The sequence below is a fragment of the Balaenoptera ricei genome, chromosome 14 (genome assembly GCF_028023285.1).
Source record: "Balaenoptera ricei isolate mBalRic1 chromosome 14, mBalRic1.hap2, whole genome shotgun sequence".
Classification (NCBI taxonomy): domain Eukaryota; kingdom Metazoa; phylum Chordata; class Mammalia; order Artiodactyla; family Balaenopteridae; genus Balaenoptera; species Balaenoptera ricei.
This window is the reverse complement of record NC_082652.1, coordinates 6,580,299-6,603,639: the sequence shown is the minus strand read 5'-3', so window position 1 is coordinate 6,603,639 and position 23,341 is coordinate 6,580,299. Positions and strand designations below refer to the sequence as shown.

The window sequence follows — 23,341 nt, the reverse complement described above, 5'->3', positions numbered from 1 at the left end:
TGTTTTTAAATCATAAAAAGGGATACCTGCTTTTTGGTGAAAAATGGAAACAATGCAGAAGAGCATAAGGTAACAACGAACACTTCTCAGTGTCCTCTGTCCCCACCCCTACTCCCCAGGTGGAATACGTTTGAAGCGAGCTAGACACCGTAGAATGGCTACCAAGGTGGGTTGGGTGTATAACTGGAGAGGATGTAGAGTGGCCGGGGTGAAGAATGGGACTTAATTTAGTAAGCAGGAGGGAGCCATTGAAGGTTGTTCACCAAGGCAGTGATGTCATCAGACTTATACCGAAGAGGGTTTTTCTGGCTGCAGCGTAGGTGGGTCTGAGCTAGGGAAGGAGAGGGGGTGGGGAGGTGGTATAAGAGCTTACGGCCCTAGGTGTGGGCGAGTCGGGGCCGGTCAGAGAGAATACGACCTCACTGCCTGCGGCCTGGGCAGGATGGCCCACCACGCTCACCTTTTAAGACTCACATGCGGAACACCACCAGGAGCGTCCCTGTTTTATGTTTTAAGTAAGTGTTTCGATAACCCCAGAGCATCTTTCATATTGTCACTGAAAGTGGGATCCCCTGCTCACTGCTCAAAAACCAATAGAGAGGCAACGTTGGTGGAAAGGAAAGTTTGCTTTATTTTGGCTGCTGGCAACCAGGGGTGGGGGCGGACTCCTGTCCAAAGGTTGACTCCCCCCGACTGAGGGTCAGTGGGCAAGAGCTTTTATAGACGGAGGAGGGGGCTACGTGCAGAAACAGCACAGTCAGCCCTGACAGGCAGCTTTTTTATTTATTTATTTATTTATTTATATTTTAAAATTTATTTTTATTTTATTTATTTAATTTTATTTTATTTTTGAGTCTTCGTTGCTGCACGCGGGCTTTCTCTCGCTGCGGCGAGTGGGGGCTCCTCTTCGTTGTGGTGCGCAGGCTTCTCACTGCAGTGGCTTCGCTTGTTGCGGAGCACAGGCTCAAGTGCATGGGCTTCAGTAGTTGTGGCACACGGGCTTAGTTGCTCCTCGGCATGTGGGATCTTCCCAGACCAGGGATCAAACCCATGTCCCCTGCATTGGCAGGTGGATTCTTAACCACTGCACCACCAGGGAAGTCCCACCATGCAACCTTTCTTGTCCAACCCTTCATTTTTCCTGGAGTTAATCATTGCTTTTATTTGCATTTGCTTGGTTAGTTACATATACACTATTAATCTTTCCAACTGCCCTAACATCTTTTTCACACACCTATCGATAGTGAGTTCCATCTGCTGAGACATATCAGTGCTACTATTTTTCCAGAGACCTTTCTTCCAGAGCTTGCTGTCTTCCTGCTCCAGTCTAGATTGTTTGCTCCTCAGACCTGTTGTGAAGCAGTTGCCCTAGGACTTCCTATCTTCTCTCATCTGTGTTGGATCCTACTTTCTAGAGCTCACAGCTTCCTCTTTCCTTGTTTGCTCCTTTGTTTTGCTGGAGCACATTTTTTAGTAGCTTCCTGAGAAAGGTTTCATGGGACATGCATTTTTTCTGAGTCTTGCATGTGTGAATTCTGAAATAGTAGGTATGGAGTTCAAGGTAGAAAATAACTTTTCTTCAGAAATTTGAAGATGTTCTTTATTGGTTTCTAGTTTCCAGTGTTATTAGAAGTCTGATGTCGCTCTGATTTAATTTTTCTAGACTTAACCTTCCACTCTGCATAGAGTGGGCTGGGGATGGAGCTATAGAGCACGTGTCCTGAGTGGCCTGGCTGTGTGGGGTGGAGAAGGGGTCCTCTGTTTGCCCCTCCCCTTCCTGGTGGCCTGGTGCCCTCGAATGCTCAGCCTCGCAGAGGTTTCCATGGGACAAACAGGTGCCCCCCGCCTCCCCCACCCATGGCCAGCGTTAGGTAGTAATTCCCTGCCTTCTATAAGGTTAGTTACTCTCCTTCCAAAAATTCCTGAACTATCTCCTCTCCCGTTTCTTTGTCTATATGAGTTAATACTTTAAAGATTTCCTTTTCTATCATTTTGAACTAGTGGAGGAGAGAGAGCAGAAAACGAATGCCGCCGGTCCGCCATTTTTTTCTTTTAATATTTATTTATTTAGGTTACGCTGGGTCTTAGTTGTGGCATGGGGGATCTTCACTGCGGCATGCGGACTTCTTAGTTGCGGCATGCATGCTTCTTAGTTGTGGCCTGTGAACCCTTAGTTGCGGCATGCAAACTCCTGGTTGTGGCATGCATGCGGGATCCAGTTCCCCGACCAGGGATCGAACCTGGGCCCCCTGCATTGGGAGCACAGAGTCTCACCCACTGGACCACCAGGAAGTCCCCAGTCTGCCATTTTTAACTGGATCTCAGCTTCCACCAAAGCACAATGGAAATCCTTCTCAAGGCACTGATTTGGTTTTTTGCTCCTTTCTTGCCATTTTGTTATTTTTGTGGGGTAATTACAGGGTCATAAGGGTTTTTTCTGGGCTTTTTTTTTTGGCAGGTTATTGAGAAAGAAGCAAAAAATTTTATTGATGAATCTTTTAAGACACTTCGATCAGCTGAAGCAGCATTTGACATGCTTTTAAAATTTAAGCATATTCGTTCACGGGAGGCCATTAATCGACAAATGATGATGAAATTTAATGATATTCTTGCACAGTACTGTAAAGAGGTATGGCTGCTGTAGCAGTAAAAATACACTTGGCAAAATGTAACAATTGGATCACACTGTTGTCTTTCTCATCTAAGTTCAGAGAAACTGTAATTTTCCCAAAGAAGCTTGTCGTATAACCAAAATGAAGTGGGTTTGTTTATTTAGTGGAGAAATTCAGTAAGAATTTATGAAGTACAATATTGTATGCCTCACATTGTGATGGACCCTGAGTGAGTTAGTCATAATAATCATCACAGTAATGACAGTGTAGTAGTCATAGCTACCCATGTGTGAAGGTCAAGGGTGTGTTCACATACACATTCCTGTTGTAAGGACCCTTGTTATACATTGGACCCACCCAGATAATCCAGGATAGTCTCCTTATTTTAAGGTCAGCCGACTGGCAACCTTAACTCCATCTGCTACCTAATTCCTCTTTGTCAGGAATGGATCAGGACCATTAATGGGGCAGGTATTGTTTTGCCTCTGACACCTAATTACTCACATAAGAGTGTGAAATACTTATTTTAAAATGCAAGCCCAGACCATATGATCCAGCAATCCCATTTTGCGTATATACCCAAAAGAATTGAAAGCAGAGTCTCGAAGAGATATTTGAATATCGATGTTTGTAGCAGCACTATTCACAGCGGCAAAAAGCTGGAAATCACCCAAGGGTCCATTGATAGATGAATGGATAAACAAAATGTGGTCTATCCATACAATGGAATATTATCCAGCTTTAAAAAGGAAGGAAATTCTGCCATATGCTACAACATGGATGAACCTTGAGGGCTTTGTGTTAATTGAAATAAACCAGTCATAAAAAGACAAATACTCTTTGATTCTACTTATATGAGGTACCTAGAGCAAAGTCATAGAGACAGAAAGTAGACAGGTTGTTCTACTTTGTTGTTGTAGGGGCTGAGGGAGGGAGAAGTGGGGAGTTACTGTGTTTAATGTGTACCCAGAGTTTCAGTTTTACAAGATGAAAGAAGTTGTGGAGATGGATGTAACACAGCATGAATGTAGTTAATTCCACTGAAATGTACGCTGAGAAATGGTTAGGATGGTAAATTTTATGTCATGCATATCGTACCACAATTTAAAAAATATTACATGATAAATAATTATAAAACCTCAGTGGCACGTGCACATACACACACACACACACACACACACACACACACACACGCAATGCAGGCCTGGCCACCAATCATGTCTAGAACAGATTTCAGAATTTCCAATAGGTTGATCAAATGATCATACACAGTCTGTAAGTATAAGGCAGTTTGGATCATTGCATGTTTTAAACCAAACAAAAAAATTCCTACAGAGTATAGGAAAACGTAGTAAATAATAAGTAGTAAAAGCCCTATTCTGTACCTTAGACTAGTTCTTGACGTTCCATGTTCATTTCTTTAAAGATACAAATCTCAAGTTAAATCTTTTCTTGGCTCACAGACTGATGCTTATCACTTACGGAATACGTTTGACTGCTTTGCAGATTGACATCGTTAACAAAATCTTTGTTCAGAACCTTGACAACCCACCGCTGTATAAGAATCACCCGCCCGTAGCAGGTGCAATCTACTGGGAACGGTCCCTGTTCTTCCGGATTAAGCACACCATCCTCAGATTTCAAGAAGTAGAGGGGATCTTGGACAGTGATGGAGGAAGAGAGGTATGCTGCTTCTGCTGGAAATGTCCCCTTTTGTATTTCACGGTTCAATTCTAGATGGGCAGCCTCCCTGGGCCCTGATCCTTCAGTCCAGGCGGCTGCCGGCATGGAGTGGGCTACGCAGAGTTGCCCGCGTGAGAAGCAGCTCAATTTCAAATCCATGTCTGCAATTTAGAAGGTCTTTTCTGCGGTCCCTGGGGACCACATCTCCATACCTACCTATGACATCTTCCAGGTGGCAGTCACATGACTTCCCCCTGACCTTGATCTTCAGCCTCTCCAGAGGGTGACCAGCAACTTTCTGATAATACTCTCCCTCCCCCACCCATGCATTTTTGTCTATTATATCACAGGGGGTGGGAAACCTTTTCTTTAACGGTCCAGAGAGTAAGTATTCTAGGCATTTGAGGGTCGGATGGCCCCTGTTGCAACTACTCAACTCTGCCTTTGTAGCAAGAAAGTGACCATCGATACCACATAAATGAACAGGTGTGACTGTGTTCCAATAAGACATCACTGTGGACGCTGAAATTTGAATTTCGTATGGTTGTCACGTGTCAGGAAGCACTGTTGTTCTTTTTGAGCTCCTTCATTCTTAGCTCCTGGGCTGCACCAAACCCACGGGCTGAGGTTTGTGAGCCCAGTTAATCAGCCTAGATTTCAAGCCCTACCATGGCAGACAAACCCTCCAACGTTTGTGCAAATCTGCCTGCTTCCTTTTGCAAAATGTGTTAACTGATAATTTTTTTTTAAAAAAAGAGAGGAAAAAAATGTTATTTTCAAGGACAAAATGACCATTGCCTGACTTCTTTGGTAGGTAAAGCAAAAATATCTGGAAGTGGGTAGGACAATGAAAGACTACGAAGATAAAAAGTATGAGCAGTGGAAAGAGACGACAGAACAGGTCCTGCCAACTCTCATGAAGAAGAGTCTGCTCACTAAGGTGTGTCTTTCCAGATCCACGTCCTAGATTCCGGGGCGGCCAAGTAAGGTGATGGTGGCTACTATTTCCTTGAGATGTGATGTGTTGACTCTCATGAAGTTGAGAGGTATTTCCAAAATCAAAGGCACAGAAGGGCAGAGGTTGACCCGGGAGAAGAAGAGAGGCAGAAAGGGAATAGATGGAGGAAGCAAAATGTCACAGTCAGGGAACACGCTGGGGTTAGGCAGCCCTCCTGACTCCTTGGGCAAGTGGCTTAACTCTGAGCTCCAGTGACCCAGTTTGTAAAATGAGTTGGATTAGACGATCAGAAACATGCAAAGTATTAGCTGAACCGTATATGAAACAGCTGACCGTTGATCATTTTTAACCTACAGAAAAATGTCACTTCCCTTGATTCATCCGCATCTTTAGCACAGGGTCTGGCACGTAGCAATTGCTCAGTAAATAAACACTAGCTAGGAGGTTCAAGGGAAGACCTGGGCCTGGCGGTTTTCGGTCTTCGGTACTAAAAGGAGTGAAGAGGCCAGGTAGGGCCTGTCAGGAACTGGACAGCTCGTGTCCTATTCAAAAGGGGCAGCTGCTACCCAGCTTCTGTCTGTTCTTTGCCATTTATCATCAGCTTTTCCAATTTTTCAAGGGAAACCAGATTTCTGGATTTTTACATTCAGTTGCCCAATTTTCGAACGTGGGCGACTAAATCGAATTCTTTAAAAACTCTGTTCACCAAACAAAATATGAATTCTAGCTAGTTCCGGCCAGCTCCCCAGTCTGTCAGGGCAGCAAGGACCCTCCATTGATCTTTTTCAAATTCACGTTTAACTTGGGTTGCGTTGATCTAATTGCTTCTTGGACTGCCCTTCCGACGATGTTTTATAAAAACACAGTCTCTCCCACAGACTTCTGCTGCTGGTGATGACGCCCCGAACTCTGACAGGGGGGCTGGTTTTGCAATCAACTTTTCACCTGCTCTCAGGGAGATTATTAACGAAGCAAAGTACTTGGAACAGCTGGGGTTCCCTGTCCCCGAATTAGCAAGGAATGTTGCCCTCCAGGAAGACAAATTTCTTAGGTAAAATGATTCTTCTCTTAAATCAACAGTAAACATTTTTTGTCTTGGGACCCCTTTGCACTCTTCAAAATTATTGAAGACACGCCCCCTACCCATGCCAAAGCTTTCATTTTTGTGGATTTTATAACTGCCAATATTTGCCACATTAGAAATAAAAACTAAGAAATGTTTAAAATATGTGTTTATTCATTCATCTAAAAATAACAACGATAAATCTATTTCATGTTAACCTAATAACATTTTCACTTTTTCATTTTTTAAATTAATATTTACTGGGGTATAGTTGATTTACAATGTTGTGTTAGTTTCAGGTGTACTGCAAAGTGAATCAGTTCCACATATACATATATCCACTCTTCTTTAGATTCTTTTCCCATGTAGGTCATTACAGAGTATTGAGTAGAGTTCCCTGTAAGTAACATTTTTAAATAAAAAGTAACCAATATTTTCCAAAAAAGAAAGTTAGTGGGAAGAGTGGCATTCTTTAAAATTTTTAGTCTGGTTAATGGTCTTTTGTATCCTATCTGTAAGGTTATTAATCTTTTTATGAGCTCCATTGTATTTTTCTCACGTCAGTGACTTTCCTGTAATGTGCAGGTACACGGATGGGATACAACGTATGTTGGATCATTATCACATGCTCATTGGAACGTTAAATGAGGCAGAGGCTCTCCTCCTTGACGACCATTCCCAGGAATTAGTAAGAGTGTTTAGGTCTGGATATAAGAGGTTAAACTGGAACTCACTAGGTAATATAATTCATCTATCTATTGCCTTTTAGACTTTGGGATGTAAAAAATCATTCTTTTAGATTGTCTTAGTTGAATTATAATTTTTCTATGTATGTAGATGTGGTTAACAAATACATTTTCAGCATCAGTAAAGTACACTTTGTGGAACATGGAATCCATCTCAAGGCTTTAGTTGGGGGTGAAGGTGAGGTGGACGGGGTGCCGTTTTGAGATTCGACTGACCCAAAGCTTTCTCCTCCAAAAATAAAGTGACTTATACTTTTTTCCCCTAAAACTGAAATTTTTTTTTAAAATAAATTTATTTATTTTTGGCTGCATTGGGTCTTCGTTGCTGCACGCAGGCATTCTCTAGTTGTGGCGAGCAGGGGCTACTCTTTGCTGCGGTGTGCAGGCTTCTCGTTGCGGTGGCTTCTCTTGTTGCGGAGCACGGGCTCTAGGCGCCCGGGCTTCAGTAGTTGTGGCACGTGGGCTCAGTAGTTGTGGTTCGCCGGCTCTAGGGCACAGGCTCAGCAGTTGTGGCGCACGGGCTTAGTTGCTCCGCGGCATGTGGGATCTTCCTGGACCAGGGCTCGAACCCGTGTCCCTTGCATTGGCAGGTGGATTCTTAACCACTGCGCCACCAGGGAAGCCCTAAAACTGAAATTTTAATTTCCAGATAATTACAGAGTCACACGCAGTTGCAAGAATTAATACAGACAGATCCTGGGTACCCTTTGCTTGGTTTTCCCCCAGTGGCAACTTCTGCAAAACTGTAGTGCAAACCACAGCCCAGATCTTTACATCGATATAGTCAAGACACAGAACATTTCCACACCACAGTGATTCCTCATGTCGCCCTTTTAAAGTCACACCCACTTCCCTCCTACCCCCATCCTCTACTGAACCCCTGGCAGCCACTAATCTGTTTTCTGTTTCTATAATTTTGTCATTTTAAGAGTGTTACATAAAATATTATATGACCCTTTTGGTGTTGGCTTTTCTCACCCAGCACAATTCTCTGGAGATTTTTCCAAGTTCTTGCCTGTTTCAACAGTTTGTTCCTTTTTATCAGTGAATAAAAAACTGTGGTATCAATGTTTCATTCACCTAGATATCCTAGAGAATATATAGGTTGTTTCCACGTTTGACTATTATGAATATACATTTGTGCTATAGAATCACTTGTGTACAGGGTTTTATGTGAACATGAGTCTTCATTTCTCTGGGATAAATGCCCAGGGTTGTATGGTACTTGTGTGTTTAGTCTTTTTTTTTTTATTAAAAAAACTGAAGAATAGTTGATGTACAATGTTATGTAAGTTATATATACAGTATAGTATACAGTATAGTGATTCACAATTTTTAAATGTTATACTCCATTTATAGTTATTATAAAATATTGGCTGTATTCCCTGTGTTGTAGAATATATCCTTGTAGCTTATTTTATACATAATAGTTGGTACCTCTTAATCCCCTACCTATATTGCCCCTCCCCATTTCCCTATCCCTCTGGTAACTACTAGGTTGTTCTCTATATCTGTGAGTCTGCTTCTTTTTTGTTATATTCATTAGTTGTTTGTTTAGTCTTTTTTTTTTTTTAATGTCATAGTGTTGTCCAGAGTGGCTATACCATTTTACATTCTCACCAGCAATATACATTTCACGATCTCTAGATCTTGGCCAGCCTTTGGTATTGTCACCATTTTTAAAAATTTAGCCATCTGATAGCTGTGTAATGATAGCTCGTTGTGGTTTTGCTTTGCATTTTTCTGTAATGGCTAATGATGTGTTTGTTTGCCTTTATATATCCTCTTCTTATGTGTTTGTTTGCCTTTATATATCCTCTTTGGTGTAATGTCTTTTTTTGTTCTTTTGCCCATTTTCTAATTATATCACTTGCTTTTTTACTGTTGAGCTTTGCGAATTCTTTATATATTGTAGATACTAGTCCTTTATTGGATATGTGGTTTGGAAATACTTTCTCCCACTCTGTAGCTTGTCTTTTCATTCTCCTAATAGCATCTTTTGCAGAACTATTTTGATGAAGTCCAATTTATCAATTTTTCCTTTTATGGATCATGATTTTGGTGTCACGTCTAGGGACTCTTTGCCTAGCCCTAGATCCCAAAATTTTTCTAAATATTTTATAATTTTATGTTTTACAGTTAAGACTGTGATCAATCTTGATTTTTTTCTTTTTTTTTTTTTTGTACAAAGTGAGAGACTTAAGTTGCGGTTCATTTGTTTTTCCAATTGTTGTAGCATTGTTTGTTGGAAAGGCTAACTTTTTCCATTAAATCACTTTTACACCTTTGTCAAAAACTAGTTGAGCATATTTGTATGGGTCTATTTCTGGATTCTCTATTCTGTTCCATTGATCTATGTGTCTGTCCCTCTGCCAATATCACAGAACCTTGGAGCCTTAATTATTGTGGCTACATAGTAAGTCTTGAGATTGGGTAGACTGGTAACCACTGATCTTTTTATTGTCTCTATAGTTTTGCCTTTTCCAGAATGTCATATAATTAGAATCATACAGTGTGCAGCCTTTTCAGATTGGCTTCTTCCACTTAGCAATAAAATTTAAGGTTCCTCCATATAATTGTGCATTTCTTTTTATTACCAAATAATATTCCATTGTGTGGATGTACTGTAGTTTATCTGTTCACCTGTTGAAGGACATCTTGGTTGCTTCCACATTTTGACAATTATGAATAAAGCTGCTAAAAATGTTCATGTGCAGGTTTTTGTGTAGTAGTGATTTCTTTTCTTTGTTCTTTTTTTGTTTGTTTTAAAATTACAGATTCAGTTTCCTTAATAGTTATAGGACTATTCAAGTCATTATTTCCTATTGGGTGAGTTGTGCAGCTTGTGCTTTTCAAAGAAGTGGTGCATTTCATCTAAGTTGTCAGATTTATTGTGCAGATTTGTTCTTATTGTTCCCTTATTATCTTTTTAAAGACTGTACATCTTTAGTGGTCCCTCCTATTTAATTCTGGATATGGTTAATTTGTGTCTTCTCTTTTTTTCTTTTCAGTCCTGCTAGAGATTAGTCAGTTTTACTGAAGCTCTTTGTTTCATTGATTTTATCTGTTGTTTTTCTGTGTTTAATTTTACTGATTTCTGCTTATCTTTATTATTTCCTTCTGCTTGCTTTGGATTTATTTTACTCTTCTTTTTCAAGGTTCTTGACGTGGGAACTTAGATCATTGATTTGAAATCTTTCCTCTTTTCTAATGTATGCGTTTGGTGCTATTAATTTCCCTGTCAGCACTGCTTTAGCTGTGTCCCACAGATTCTGATAGTTGTATTTTAATTTTTATTCAATTAAGTGTATTTGAAAAATTTCCCTTGAGACTTTCTCCATGACTCATGGATTATTTAAAAGTGTGTTGTTTAGTTTCGAAGTGTTTGGAGATTTCCCCTGTTATCTTTCTGTCATTGTTTTGTAATTTGAGTCCACTGTGGTTGGAGAACATACTCAGTATAATTTCAATTCTTTTAAATTTGTTGAGGTTTGTTTTACAGCTCAGGATATAGTCTATCTTGTTTTATGTTCTGTGGCCACTTGAAAAGAATATGTATTCTACTTTGCTGAGTAGAATGTTCTATAAATGTTGATTAACGTTGTTGGTTCATGATGTCATTGAGTTTTTCTATATCCTTGTTGATTTTCTGTCTAGTTGTTCTGTCAGTTACTGAGAGAGGAATGTTGACATGTCCAATTATAATCATGGATTTACCTATTTCTTTTTTCAGGTCTATCATTTTTTACTTCACGTATTTTACAATTCTGTTGTTTTGATGCATGCAAGTTTAGGATTGCTATGTCTCCTTATGAATTAAACCCTTTAATCATTATATAATATTCAACTCTCTCTGATAATTTTCTTTGTTCTAAAGTCTACTTTACCTAATATTAATATATTCATTCTGGTTTTCCTTTGATTAATGTTTGCACAGTATATGTTTTTCCATCCTTTACTTTCAACTTGCCGATAGAATTGTATTTGAAATGAGTTTCTTGTAGACAGCATATAGTTGGGTCATGTTTTTAACCTACTCTGTCTTGGTGCATTTAGACCATTTACATTTCATGTAATTATTGATTTGTTAGGGCTCAAGTCTGTCAATTTTTTTGTTTTCTGCTTGTTCTTTTTGTTTCTCTGTTTTTCTTTTACTTGCCTTTCCATGGGCCACTGGAACATTTTCTATAATTCCATTTTGATTTATCTATAGCGTTCTTATAGCATTTTTTTAGTGTTTGCTCTAGGTTACATATACATAACATTACAGTTTACTGGTTTGAGTGAAGTATAGAAATCTATAGAATTTTTCCAGTTTGAGTAAAGTATAGAAACCTTAACTCCCCTTACCCTCTCCCACTTATGATATAATTATCTTAAATATTTCTTCTATATACATCTTGGACCACAACAGACAGTGTTACAATTTTTGCTGTAACCGTCAAACCTAAGTTAGGAAGCTCAAGAAGAGAAGGAAAAAACTATTGTATTTTCCTATATTTTTACCTACTGTGCTTGTTCTTCCTCCCTGATGTTCCCAGGGTTTTTCTCTTACTGGGTCCTTTCTGTTTACAAAACTTCCTGTGGCCATCCTTTTAGCATAGGTCTGCTGGTGACGTAATCGCCTAGTTTCCCTTCTGAGAATACCTTGGTTTCCCCTTTGTTACTGTCAGGTGGAAGTAGAAATCCAGGTTCCCTAGTCAGCCTTCAATGACAGTCAAGGGGAAGCTCCACATAACTGCTGGGAGGGGTGGGGGTCCCAGCCCCCCTGCAGTCTCCACTGACACTCTGGGGTGGCAGGGGGCAGTGCTCGTTGCTGGACTGTGGAGGTGAAAGTCCCATCTACCTCCATGGCCTCCTCTGATGCCACCACGGCAGGCATAAGGGGACAGGAGTTTGGGGCACCTCGTTGCAACATTCTGAGGGTGGAAGTCTAGGCCCCCTCCACCTGGCCCTTCTGGCATGGGTGAGGGCAGGGTCACATTTTTATCTGTGGTGTTTGGCTGGAGCAGAGCAGTTATTGTCTAAAATTTTGTCTTGCTAGGGTGTCCCTTTCCTGGTCCCTTGGTCAGAGAAAACAGGATTTTCTTGAGGCTTTTTTTTGGTGCATGTGTGTCTGTACCCATGGGCACTTATGGGTCGCCGGCTCCTTCAGCTCCAGGTCTGGGATATAGATCCCAGGAAAAAGATCCCAGGGGGGCCCTCATCACCACATCATTCCTCAGATCCTGGGCTCCCCACTGGTTGGCTATCTCTCCCCATTTCAGAGTCTTACATTTGTTTTATGGCTAATGTGCAGGGTTCTTAGTTGTATTTAGCAGGAGTAATAAGGAAAAGTACATACTTCTTCTTCCTTTACTTCTAAGAATAAACAAGGCATTTATGTTATTATTTTTCCTTCTTCCTCTTTCCCTTCCCTTGCTCCAAATCTTCTCCCCTTTTTTCGTTGTCATTTCCTTTTCTCCCCTTCCTCCCTTCTCCTTTGTACAGAGAACATGTGTGTTTGGACTGTGGGTTCCAGCGTGAAACCTCTGGACTAAAAGTCCAGCTTCTACCCATGTGACTCAACTTCTCGGAGGCTCCGTTTCCTCATCTCTAAAATGGGCATAATCTTAGTACCTGATTCATAGGGCTGTTGTAAGGATTCGATCATGTAATCAACATCTCATGCTTAGGCCATCGCCCAACTGATCATAAGTGCTTAACTCAGGTTTACTATTCACATTCTTGCTGTTTACTTTTCTAAGCAACAGGCCAGAGGGTTACCTAACTGTAGGCAGGGTTGCATGTAGTGGAGGGTTTGTGTTGCCATGGCAATGAGAAGGCAAGAGGGTTGTGCCTCCTCTTTCTCCCCACCGTGCTTCAGATACGATGATGCTAAAAAGCAAACAGGAGAAATGTATCGTTTGGTTGACCCTGAGCACCGGCTCCTGGTTCTGGTCCCCAGGGACCACGTGGATCTTTGTCACCTCAAAGACCCAAGGGCATGGAAGGAGCAGGATCCTTCCTGTGAAGGGATGTTGGCGGGAGGGGTATGGAAAGGAAGAGTTGAAAGCCAACTATCTTTCTTTTGTTCTTTCTCTTTTTCTCCGAAGGTATTGCTGACTACATAACTCGGTGCAAACAGGCCATTGGGAAATTTGAGTCCCTCGTCCACCAGATTCATAAGAATGCAGATGACATTTCTTCCAGACTTACTTTAATAGAATCCATAAATCTCTTTAAGTATCCAGCACCTAAAAGTGAGGAAGAACTCCCAGGTAGATCTGACTTCTTGTTTCTTTGATTATGGAAGGAATGGAAAAGCCTCTTGGGCATGATTGTGCACACACACACACACACACACACACACACACACACAGTTTATTCCACAAATGGAATAAAACCATGCCTCATGATCTCAGGCATTTACTTGAAAAGATCATGGGTAATTCTTACTTTTTGCCGTGTTTTATGTATTGCTTACATAGTTTTACAAATTCCTAAGTCTATGAAAATCAATAGTACTTTTGTCAATAACTTTGTAACAGTACAGTGAACTGTGTTTTATGGGCTCACATTTACTTGTTCAAACGGGGTATTTTAAGCTGTCTTGGACTAGTCAACAAGGAATTCAGGATTAGTTAACAAGCAATTCAAGACAAGCAAGATTGCCCAAAGGCAAAGCATGCACAAGTGGCGTTCATTCCCATGTTGTCATGTATTTTTTGCTTTGGATGTGTCTTGCTTCGGGTGGTGTTGATTTATTTTCTGCTTTTGGTCAAGATTGGAGGCTGCTTTCGTATTTGCAAGATATACAGCTAACGTTTGGGTTGCTTCTTGAGTAATGTCCCTTCCCGTGTTTGTGAAGAGCTGTAACAGTTGTCTTCTACTGCAGGCATGAAGGAATTCTTTGAGCACATTGAACAAGAAAGGGCCAAAGATGTGGACCACATGGTCAGGTGGTATCTTGCCATTGGGCCTCTACTGACCAAAGTTGAGGGGCTGGTTATCCAGACCAACACGGGCAAGGCCCCCAAGCTGGCCTCCTACTACGAATACTGGGAAAATAGAATTTACGAGGTCTTGACAAAGCTCATCCTGAAGTAAGTTAATGTTCATATTGCATGTTTTAAAGACAGTGTGCATAGGTTAAAATATCTTACACATATGAATAGTTAAAGAGGAGCCACAAGGTACAGAACAAAAATCAGCTGGACAGTAAGTCTGCTTTCTAGCCAAAGGGCACTCATAAGATGGAAGGCTGACTTCCTATTTTGGCTCATGTTCTTTTTTTTTTCAGTTGACACTCAATATTTATTAAATGTGAAAGTTACAGATAAAATTTAAAACCATATTTGAAAAAAGGGAACTGTATGTGATATATATATCAGACCTCTGATAGGGAGAATTTTCTATTCTGGAAGAAAAGGAAGAAATCATAAGAGAAGAGATGGACAGACGTTGGATGCAAAAATTTTAAATGTTTTTTCACAAAATAAAAGGATAGAATTGGAAAAGAATTTACAGCAAATGTGCTTTTATGCATTAACTTATGGAAATACTTTTGTAATATAATGAGAAAAGTGACTACACTACAAGAGACACAATGAGATTTTTCACAAAAATGAATTACAACTATCAAAAAATTTAGAAATTGATCCTTGTGAGTAATCATAGAAATGAATGATAAAACAACTATTAAATTAACAAATAACTTTTTAAAAATTTATTTATTTTATTTTTTTATTTTTGGCTGTGTTGGGTCTTCGTTGCTGCGCGTGGGCTTTCTCTAGTTGCGGTGAGTGGGGACTACTCTTCATTGCAGTGTGCGGGCTTCTCATTGCGGGGGCTTCTCTTGTTGCAGAGCATGGGCTCTAGGCGCGCGGGCTTCAGTAGTTGTGGCGCACGGGCTTAGTTGCTCTGCGGCATGTGGGATCCTCCCTGACCAGGGCTCGAACCCGTGTCCCCTACATTGGCAGGTGGATTCTTAACTGTTGCACCACCAGGGAAGTCCCCTGGATGTAGTTTGACAAACTTCACTTCATTGATCCTTTAAATAAATCTGTTTTCTACATATTTCATTTGCTTTTTAATGTTGCTTCTAACTTTGACTCTTAAAGCAGCCACTTAGGAATTCCCGGGCGGTCGAGTGGTTAGGACTCCGTGCTTTCACTGCCAAGGGCCCGGGGTTCGATTCCTGGCTGGGGAACTAAGATCCCACAAGCCGCCTGGCACAGCCAAAAAAAAAAAAGCAGCCCCTCATATAGGGCTACCTCCTGAGTTTTCTCTTTCTAATACACTATGTTTTCCCTTGATCCATTCATCCATTTACCCATCAATCCATCTATTCACTCATTCATTCATTCCAAGGTTTATTAGAGCCTGGACTGGACCAGATAAAGCCCCTATTTTTCTGAAGCTTCTCCATCCTCATAGGAGAGAGATGCAAGACTCAAGGAAATAAATATTCTCTGTGAAAGAAATAAAGCAGAATAATGTTCCGGGGAGAGACTGGAAGGGCTGTTGTGATTGGTTGGTCAAGAAAGGCCACGGAGAGGCCACGTTTTAGCCGAGCCCTGAAGATAAGGAGCAAGCTGGAAGGGGAGGAGCTTTCTGGGAGAAGACAAAGGCCAGTGTAAAGACCTGGAGGCCACGTGGGAGGAACAGAAGGAAGGAATAAAGAGAGTGAAGGGAGCGGGTAGGAGAAGAAGCTGAGCAGGCAGGGGCCAGATCATGAAGAGCCTGGCAGGAGCTTGCATTTATCCTCAGAGAGAGAAGAGTTACATGTTTTATACACTCTCTCTGGCTGTAGGGATTACTGAATTGGGGTGGGGGTGGGGGGAAGAGGGAGACCGGTTTGCAGGCTAATGAAGTGTCCATCCCTGTGTTGTCCCTGATTTAATCCTGGAAAGGACAGAGTCTGGTGGGCCAGGTGGAGGGGCGACATGAGTGTTCATTTTTCCTGAACCAGAGTCAAACAGCTTTTGGAGTTCCCATTACTAAGTATCTTCCAACTAATAGGTATTCTAACTTCCCCAAAGTAGAAATGAACTATTTGTAAAATTTGGGCCATAAAAAGGGTATATAATGAAACTCACCCCACACTGTCCATTACAGCCGTAGAATGTGTTATTCCGTGTCACAGGCTTTTTACAGGTGGCGGCTGGGACTCTAGCCATTTTCACCCGCTGTCAGATACCTTTCACGCTGCTGAGTACTGAGTCTGTTTTACTAACCCCTCCTAGGAATTTGCAGTCTTTTAATTCTTTAATCCTTGGAAACGTCCCTTTGTTCCAAACGGAAACCATTTTGACGGCGCCCGAGATCATCCTGCACCCCAGCGCAAGCGAGATTGACAAAATGTGCGTCTACTGTGTTCGAAATTGTGTGGAGATGACCAAGGTAGGGACGGAACTGTGTGTAGTTTCCCGGTTGACCCCTTGTCACAGAGGGCTGGGCCTGCCAGCTGCGGACAGCAGGTGACCCAGGAGGTCAAGAACACAGGCTCCACGGTGTCCTTTGTCCAGACCGTTTTCGTCTCTTCCTGGCTCCTCCTCTGTAAATCTCTGAAGTTTGGGGGTGTCCCAAGGCTCGATGCCGGCTCCCTTCTCACCTCTCTTTGTCTTCTTTGTGCATCCTCACGACCGGTCCCATGGCCGTTATTACCAACCCTATGGAGGCAAGCCCGCCGCATTTCCATCTCCAACCCAGAATTCTCTACTACACAACACATGTTTCTCGTCGCCTACCGGCTGTCTCCCCTTGAACCTTAGACTTGGCGAGTCCAAGATGGAATTCTTGGCTTTCCAACGTGCAGCCTGGTCCTGCCCCCGTTTTCCCTACTTCAGGCAGCGGCGCCAACATCCACCCAAGTGGTTGAGTCGAAACCCTGGGAGCCATCCTTGATCCCTCTTTTCTCCCATCCACCCATATCCAGCCCGCCGGTAAGTCTGGTTGACTCGCTCTCCCAAACACGCCTCTGATCTCCCCTCTTCTCTCCTTTTCCACGTTACCAGTCCATCCCAAGTTCATCGTCCCTCACCTGGACTATTGCAGTAATGTTTCCACAGGTGGTCAGGATTATCCTTTAAAAACATGAATCGTTTCATGTTATCCCTGTATAAAAGCCCCCGATGACTTCATGTTGCACTTAGAACATAATCCAAACTCCTCATTCTGGTCTATGAGCCCCTCTGCAATCTAGCACCTGCCTGCCTTTCTGATCAGCTGCTACCTGTACACACCCCACTGTGCCCCAGCCTAATGCACCTCCAGCAGGTAACACCACTTCCTCCTTGAAATGGTGGCACTCCTGTTCCCTCTGCCTGGAACCTTCTGTCCCCCCAGACCTTGACTTGCTGGCTCCTTCGGGTCCTTCTCTGTTACATCACCCTACTCCATCTTCTTCCTAGCCCGTATCACTATCTGACCTTTTCTTATTTATTTACTTGCGTGTTCATGCTTTGACTAGCTCATGCCACTAGAATGCAGGTTCCACGACACCATGAACTTTGTGTGTCTGTTCACTCTGGAACCCCCAGCACCTCGCACAGCTCCTAGCACATAATTGGCACTCAATCAGTGCTTGTCAAATGAGTGTCGGTTGGCAAATAACCCAAAGTTTACGTCTTACCAACATTGGGAAAATAGGGCCATCTTTGTGGATAAGAGATGTCACACCCCCTCAAGACACTAATATCTTTCTTTTCACTTGGTTTGTTCAGAAAGTCAAACATATCTCAGGCGTTTAAAAAAAATTTTTTTTAATTAATTAATTAATTTATTTTTGGCTGCATTGGGTCTTCGTTGCTGTGCGTGGGCTTTCCTCTAGTTGCGGTGAGCGGGGGCTACTCTTCATTGCGGTGTGTGGGCTTCTCATTGCGGTGGCTTCTCTTGTTGCGGAGCACGGCCTCTAGGCACGTGGGCTTCAGTAGTTGTGGCACGTGGGCTCAGTAGTTGTGGCTCGTGGGCTATAGAGCGCAGGCTCAGTAGTTGTGGCGCACAGGCTTAGTTGCTCCACGGCATGTGGGATATTCCTGGACCAGGGCTCGAACCCGTGTCCCCTGCATTGGCAGGCAGATTGTTAACCACTGCACCACCAGGGAAGCCCTCAGGCATGTTTTTTAGCATAAAACTAAGTGTAGATATTACAAATAGGGAATTTCATTTCACTGTACTTGGAAATTAATGAATAAATTGCACATGTTTTATAATCTATGCAAATAGGTCATTTATTAAACCTTGGTCATATAAATTCTCTTAACTTTTAGGTGTTACATTACCAAGTCTTTGAACAGGAAAACAAAACAATTTCCAAGGGGTAAATAAATAGGAAAGACTCTTTGTGAAACATTATGGATATTAATCATAGTTTTTCATGCCAATTTATTCCCACCCCCGCCATAGATGGGTTTGAGGCTTTGTGGTGAAGACTGTTATTTTATCTTCATAACTGCTTTCTTTTATTTATTTTTATTATATTTTTACCAACGCTTGTTTTAAATGAAAATAATTTTTACCTATCCTCTTGGAAAGTGTTGGAAATGCCTTTCATTAACAAAAATCTCTGCAAATAAACACTTATGGCGAGGTGACTTAAGTTGGCTTGACTGCACTATTTGAACTTCAGGATTCATATTTCATGACTGAAAACAATGAGCAAAAGTTTTAAACTAGGATCAAATTACCTCATCTATTAAGTGGAAATGATAATACAATCCATGTTCTAGAGTGGGTTGGGAGAATTAAATGGCATAACATGTAAAGCACTTAACACAGTACTTGGCAATTAGCTCTAAATAAACGTTAGCTATCAGTTTGGGTATTAGTATTACAGTGAGCTGTAGAATTAGTAATTGTTGTTATTCCCATTCTACAGGTGGCCAGACTATGGTTCAGAGATGTTATGTATAACCACCCATGGTTTGCTTGAAAGAAGAGGGGCTCTTGACTATACAGCAGGGAGACGTCCAATGACAGATTTGTTCTGGGACACTGGAAACTAATGTTGTTTTATACATCCGAACTTGGCTGTGCTCAAGCACATGTCTGATGATTGGCTGGCTGTTGGCTGGGGGGCCCTGGTTCTCCTGGGTCTCCATCATCTCGTAGGCTAGCTGAAGCTCGTGCATCTGGTGGCTGCAAGGTTTCAAGAGCATGAGAGTAGAAGCTGCTGGGCTACTTGAGCCCCAGGCTTGGACCTTGCATAATGCCACTTCCCCTATCTGTTGGTCAAGTCATAGGCTAGCCCAGAGCGGGAAAATAGGTACTCCCGATAGACCATTTTGTCAACAGACAGAATCTCTTGATGGGAGGAACAAAGGATTGTGGTGATTTTTTGCAACCTAGCACAGCTTATCAATAATAAAGTGATATCCCTTACTAGCAAGACTTATTACTGAACATGATATGTCCATAGGAAGCAAAATAGATACTAAAGGACTGTCTTTTTTCCCCCAATTCCTATTTTGCCAGAATTTTGTTCGCTGGATGAATGGCAGCTGCATAGAATGCCCCCCTCAGAAGGGAGAGGAAGAAGAACTTGTTATAATCAGCTTTTACAGTGATATTTCTCAGAACCCTCAGATAATTGAGCAGGCCGTTATGATCCCCCAAAACGTCCACAGGATTCTGATCAATCTTATGAAGTACCTGCAGAAATGGAAGCGGTACCGACCGCTCTGGAAACTGGACAAAGCCATTGTGATGGAGAAGTTTGCTGCCAAGAAGCCCCCTTGTGTTGCCTATGACGAGAAGTTGCAGTTCTATTCCAGGATCGCCTCTGAAGTGATGCATCACCCCTTGGTCAAGGATGAGCACTGCATCCGCCTTCAGCTCGGACCCCTGGCGAACACCGTGCAGGAAAACGCCAAGTCCTGGGTGGTTTCACTTGGGAAGCTCCTCAATGAGTCAGCCAGAGAGGAGCTCCATAATCTGCACGAAGAGATAGAGGTAGTGGGGCCCCGGGTTTCATGGTCGTCAGGGCTTCATTCGGTGCTGTATTTTTTTCCCCGTGCTTATTTAGTGTCCCTTTGAACTCTCCTTTATAGTTCCTGACCAAAAACCTGAAGAAGAGCCCCAGTACCCTTGAAGATCTCAAGTTTGTCCTTGCAACAATCGCAGAAATTAGAAGTAAATCTTTAGTGATGGAACTAAGATACCGGGATGTCCAGGAGAGGTACCGCACCATGGCGATGTACAGTCTGTTTGTAAGTGAACTCTTTCCTTTTCTCCCTCCCTCCCTCCCTCCCTCCCTCTCTTCCTTCCTTCCTTTGTGTGTTTTTGTTTTTATTTATTTATTTATTTATATTTTAATTTTTTTGGCTGCGCTGTGTGACATGTGGGATCTTAGTTCCCTGACCAGGGATCGAACCTGTGCTCCCTGCAGTGGAAGCACGTAGTCCTCACCACTGGACTGCCAGGGAAGTTCCTATTTTATTTTATTTTTTAAAAACACAACATGATTATATTTTAACACACAACCAAAATACAAAATACCATATTAAATTGATGGCAGTAAAATATGGTATTTCATTTGCATTGCATGACAAATGGTTAACATCCTTAGTCATAAATGAGTTCTCACAAACCAGTGACAAAGACATTGATATACCACGGGAAATGGAAAAAAAAAAACAAAAACGGAAGAAAATGAAATAACACAAGTGACTAGTAAGGATTAAGCATCTATGAAGATGACTGAGCTGAACAATAACAGAAGAAAAGCAATTTCTTTGTAATATCATATTACCAAAGATTAAAAATCTAACATTTATACAGTTTTAGGAAACAGACCCACATAAACACTGGGGGACAAGATTGATGAGGTCCCATCTATATATTAATAGTAGGGGAAATCTAGTTTGAACTCAAACTATAAGTTTTGGATAGCCTTAGTCCTAGCAGTTCCAATTCATTGGAATTATTTCAATAAATTAGTTGGATAAATTTACAATTTATATCTAAACCAGGTTTACTGCATAGAAAATTTGTAGTATATAGACCCACCAAAAATGACTTGCATATTAATTTGTTTCCCAATACACCCAAAAGGATGTGCACAAAATTTCTTTAATAGTTGTTTTTATTTTATTTTAAGTGAACTCTTTTCTTAAGCTTTTTATGGTTGGGTTGAATTCTAAGGCCCTTTTCAGAAAGACTTCTCAAATATACAATAAAGCCAATTGTTTATGACTTTAAGTACTAAAATTTAAATGTAAAGCATGGTTATTTAGAATAATGACAACTTAGAGATTATTTCTCGATTTTGCATGGCTCAAATAGTTTTTTGTAGACGGGTCTGTAACTGCACACTGTTTTGGTTTTCCCTCTTTCTTTTCTTTCTTTCTTTCTTTTTTTTTTTTGATGTTAATTTTCTTTTATAAATAAATGGCTGTTGCAAAAATGATAAGGGGGAAGAAGAGGGGTAAGACGATAAAAGAAACTGGTAGAAGATAATAATTCAATTGTCTTTATTTAGGGTTGTTAAGTGTGGTTTCAAAGACCTTTAGAAAGTCCGTGGATGAGTTTGAGGGTGTCTGGGATCTCCTTGAAATCGTATGCAAAATTTTGCGTGCTCTGCATCACATAATACCTAGAAAAGAATCCACTGGAGAAACAAAGTAGAAGGGAGAAACAAAGAGCTGTTATAAGCCTGCATTTGCATAAAATTTGTATTTCAGCATTTACATGGCTTGAGTGCTTTAATCACCTTCACTGAGCATTAGCCTTGGCTGAAAGCTAGAGATCCTCTCATCAGAAAATGCATAGTAGTAACAATCATTTTGTAGTGTACAGAAATAACGAATCCCTATGTTGTGCACCTGGAATTAACATAGTATTGTCAATTATACGTCAATAAAAAAATAATAAAAATGAAAAAAAGAGAAACTTTTCCTTAAAAACTATCTGTTTACCCTGAGATACAGTTTATATAACAAGGGCACATTATTTACGCTGTATTTACATGTTTTCAGAATAATAAATTAGCTCTCTAGCATCCTCCAAAGATAAAAAGAAAAATGCACAGTATGCAAAATTTATATTTTTATAATTAAAATAAAGTCAAAATTTTCAGTTCTGTCTTTTGTTTTCTTTATCAAGTAACATTATTTAGAATTCTATGTCTTAGAACTCCATTAGTGTCTGCTTATACTGTCTGTGTATCTCTTGGTTTCCTTCAAGTCATTTGTATCCTTATCGTCCTATTATTTCTGATTGAGTTCTGGACATCGTATATGAAAAATTGTAGGGAGAATTGGAGGCTCCAGATGATGTTATGTTTCATCATAGGAGATTTATTTTTGCTTATGACAACACAGCTGGGTGTGTTAACAGGTCAAGATAACCTTATTTTAATCAGAGATGAGGTTGATTTGAAACTCAGTTTTACTTTATGAAGGGCTTATCTCTCTAGGTTATTTCTCTCTCTTTCTGCCTATGTTATCTACCTCTTTTAAAAAATTATTTTCTCCTGATTTTATTTTTATTATAAATATCTAATTTGTATAATTCAACCAGCATTTGTTCAAATGACCTAGCCTGCCATTACGCAGAAGCAGAAGTCCTGGAAAGCAGAAGCTTTGACCAGAAATTTCATTTCCAAACTGCTGATCATTTATTGTTTGTTCTTTTTTTTTTTTTAGCCTTCCGATGCAGAGAAAGAACTGGTTGACAAGATTGAGAGCATGTGGTCAAATCTGTTTAATGACGCATTGAATGTGGAGCATACTCTGGGAGGCATAAAGAGAACGTTCACAGAGGTACCTTGAAACGCTTTACTTTCCGAGTAAAGATGTTGAAAAATATCCAGTGGGCTAAACTAACGCAACCCTGCTTTTCTCAGATCACTCGAGGTGAAATATTAAACTACAGACAGCAGATAGAGGGCTTTGCAAGACGTTTTTATCATGAAGGCCCTGGTTCTGTTGGTGAAGATCTTGATAGAGGTAAGGGTATTCATGTTGGTCTTACTGAGGCATTTGAATGTGTTTTGCTTAAGAATTTTATGGGAAGATGGGATGGAGCAGTGGTGTGTAACCTTGCCTGTGCACTGGGTTCATCTGGGGATCTCTAAAAACCACTTCTGCCTGGGCACCAGGTCCACAGAGTTGATTCCACTGGTCTGGAGAGTGGTCTGGACTTCAAGGTTTTTAAAAGCTCCCGTGGAGATTCTAATCTGCAGGCCAAGCTGAGACCACTTAGAGCGAGAACACTCAGGAGACAGAACTTTCTAGCTGGAGGAGCTTGCACATGTAACTGGCCCTCTGGTTTTAGTCAGAATGATGGCAAGATAAAG

General features: G+C 41.1%; 1 protein-coding gene across 4 annotated transcripts in view; it reads left to right on the top strand.

Annotated features, from left to right (window-relative positions):
* The window catches only part of DNAH10 (dynein axonemal heavy chain 10), a 149,108-nt gene that overhangs the window by 28,073 nt on the left and 97,694 nt on the right, over window positions 1-23,341 (top strand). The window contains exons 12-23 of one of the 4 annotated variants that reach the window (XM_059893951.1): window positions 2,459-2,629; window positions 4,119-4,295; window positions 5,110-5,235; window positions 6,132-6,304; window positions 6,902-7,053; window positions 13,158-13,322; window positions 13,940-14,147; window positions 16,290-16,446; window positions 19,519-19,995; window positions 20,094-20,252; window positions 22,689-22,805; window positions 22,889-22,991. In XM_059893951.1, the coding sequence (XP_059749934.1) occupies window positions 2,459-2,629; window positions 4,119-4,295; window positions 5,110-5,235; window positions 6,132-6,304; window positions 6,902-7,053; window positions 13,158-13,322; window positions 13,940-14,147; window positions 16,290-16,446; window positions 19,519-19,995; window positions 20,094-20,252; window positions 22,689-22,805; window positions 22,889-22,991 (2,185 nt within the window). Of the gene's footprint in view, window positions 1-2,458; window positions 2,630-4,118; window positions 4,296-5,109; window positions 5,236-6,131; window positions 6,305-6,901; window positions 7,054-13,157; window positions 13,323-13,939; window positions 14,148-16,289; window positions 16,447-16,920; window positions 16,989-19,518; window positions 19,996-20,093; window positions 20,253-22,688; window positions 22,806-22,888; window positions 22,992-23,341 lie in introns of those variants that run through there. The other 3 variants (XM_059893948.1, XM_059893950.1, XM_059893949.1) reach the window with 3 other exon arrangements.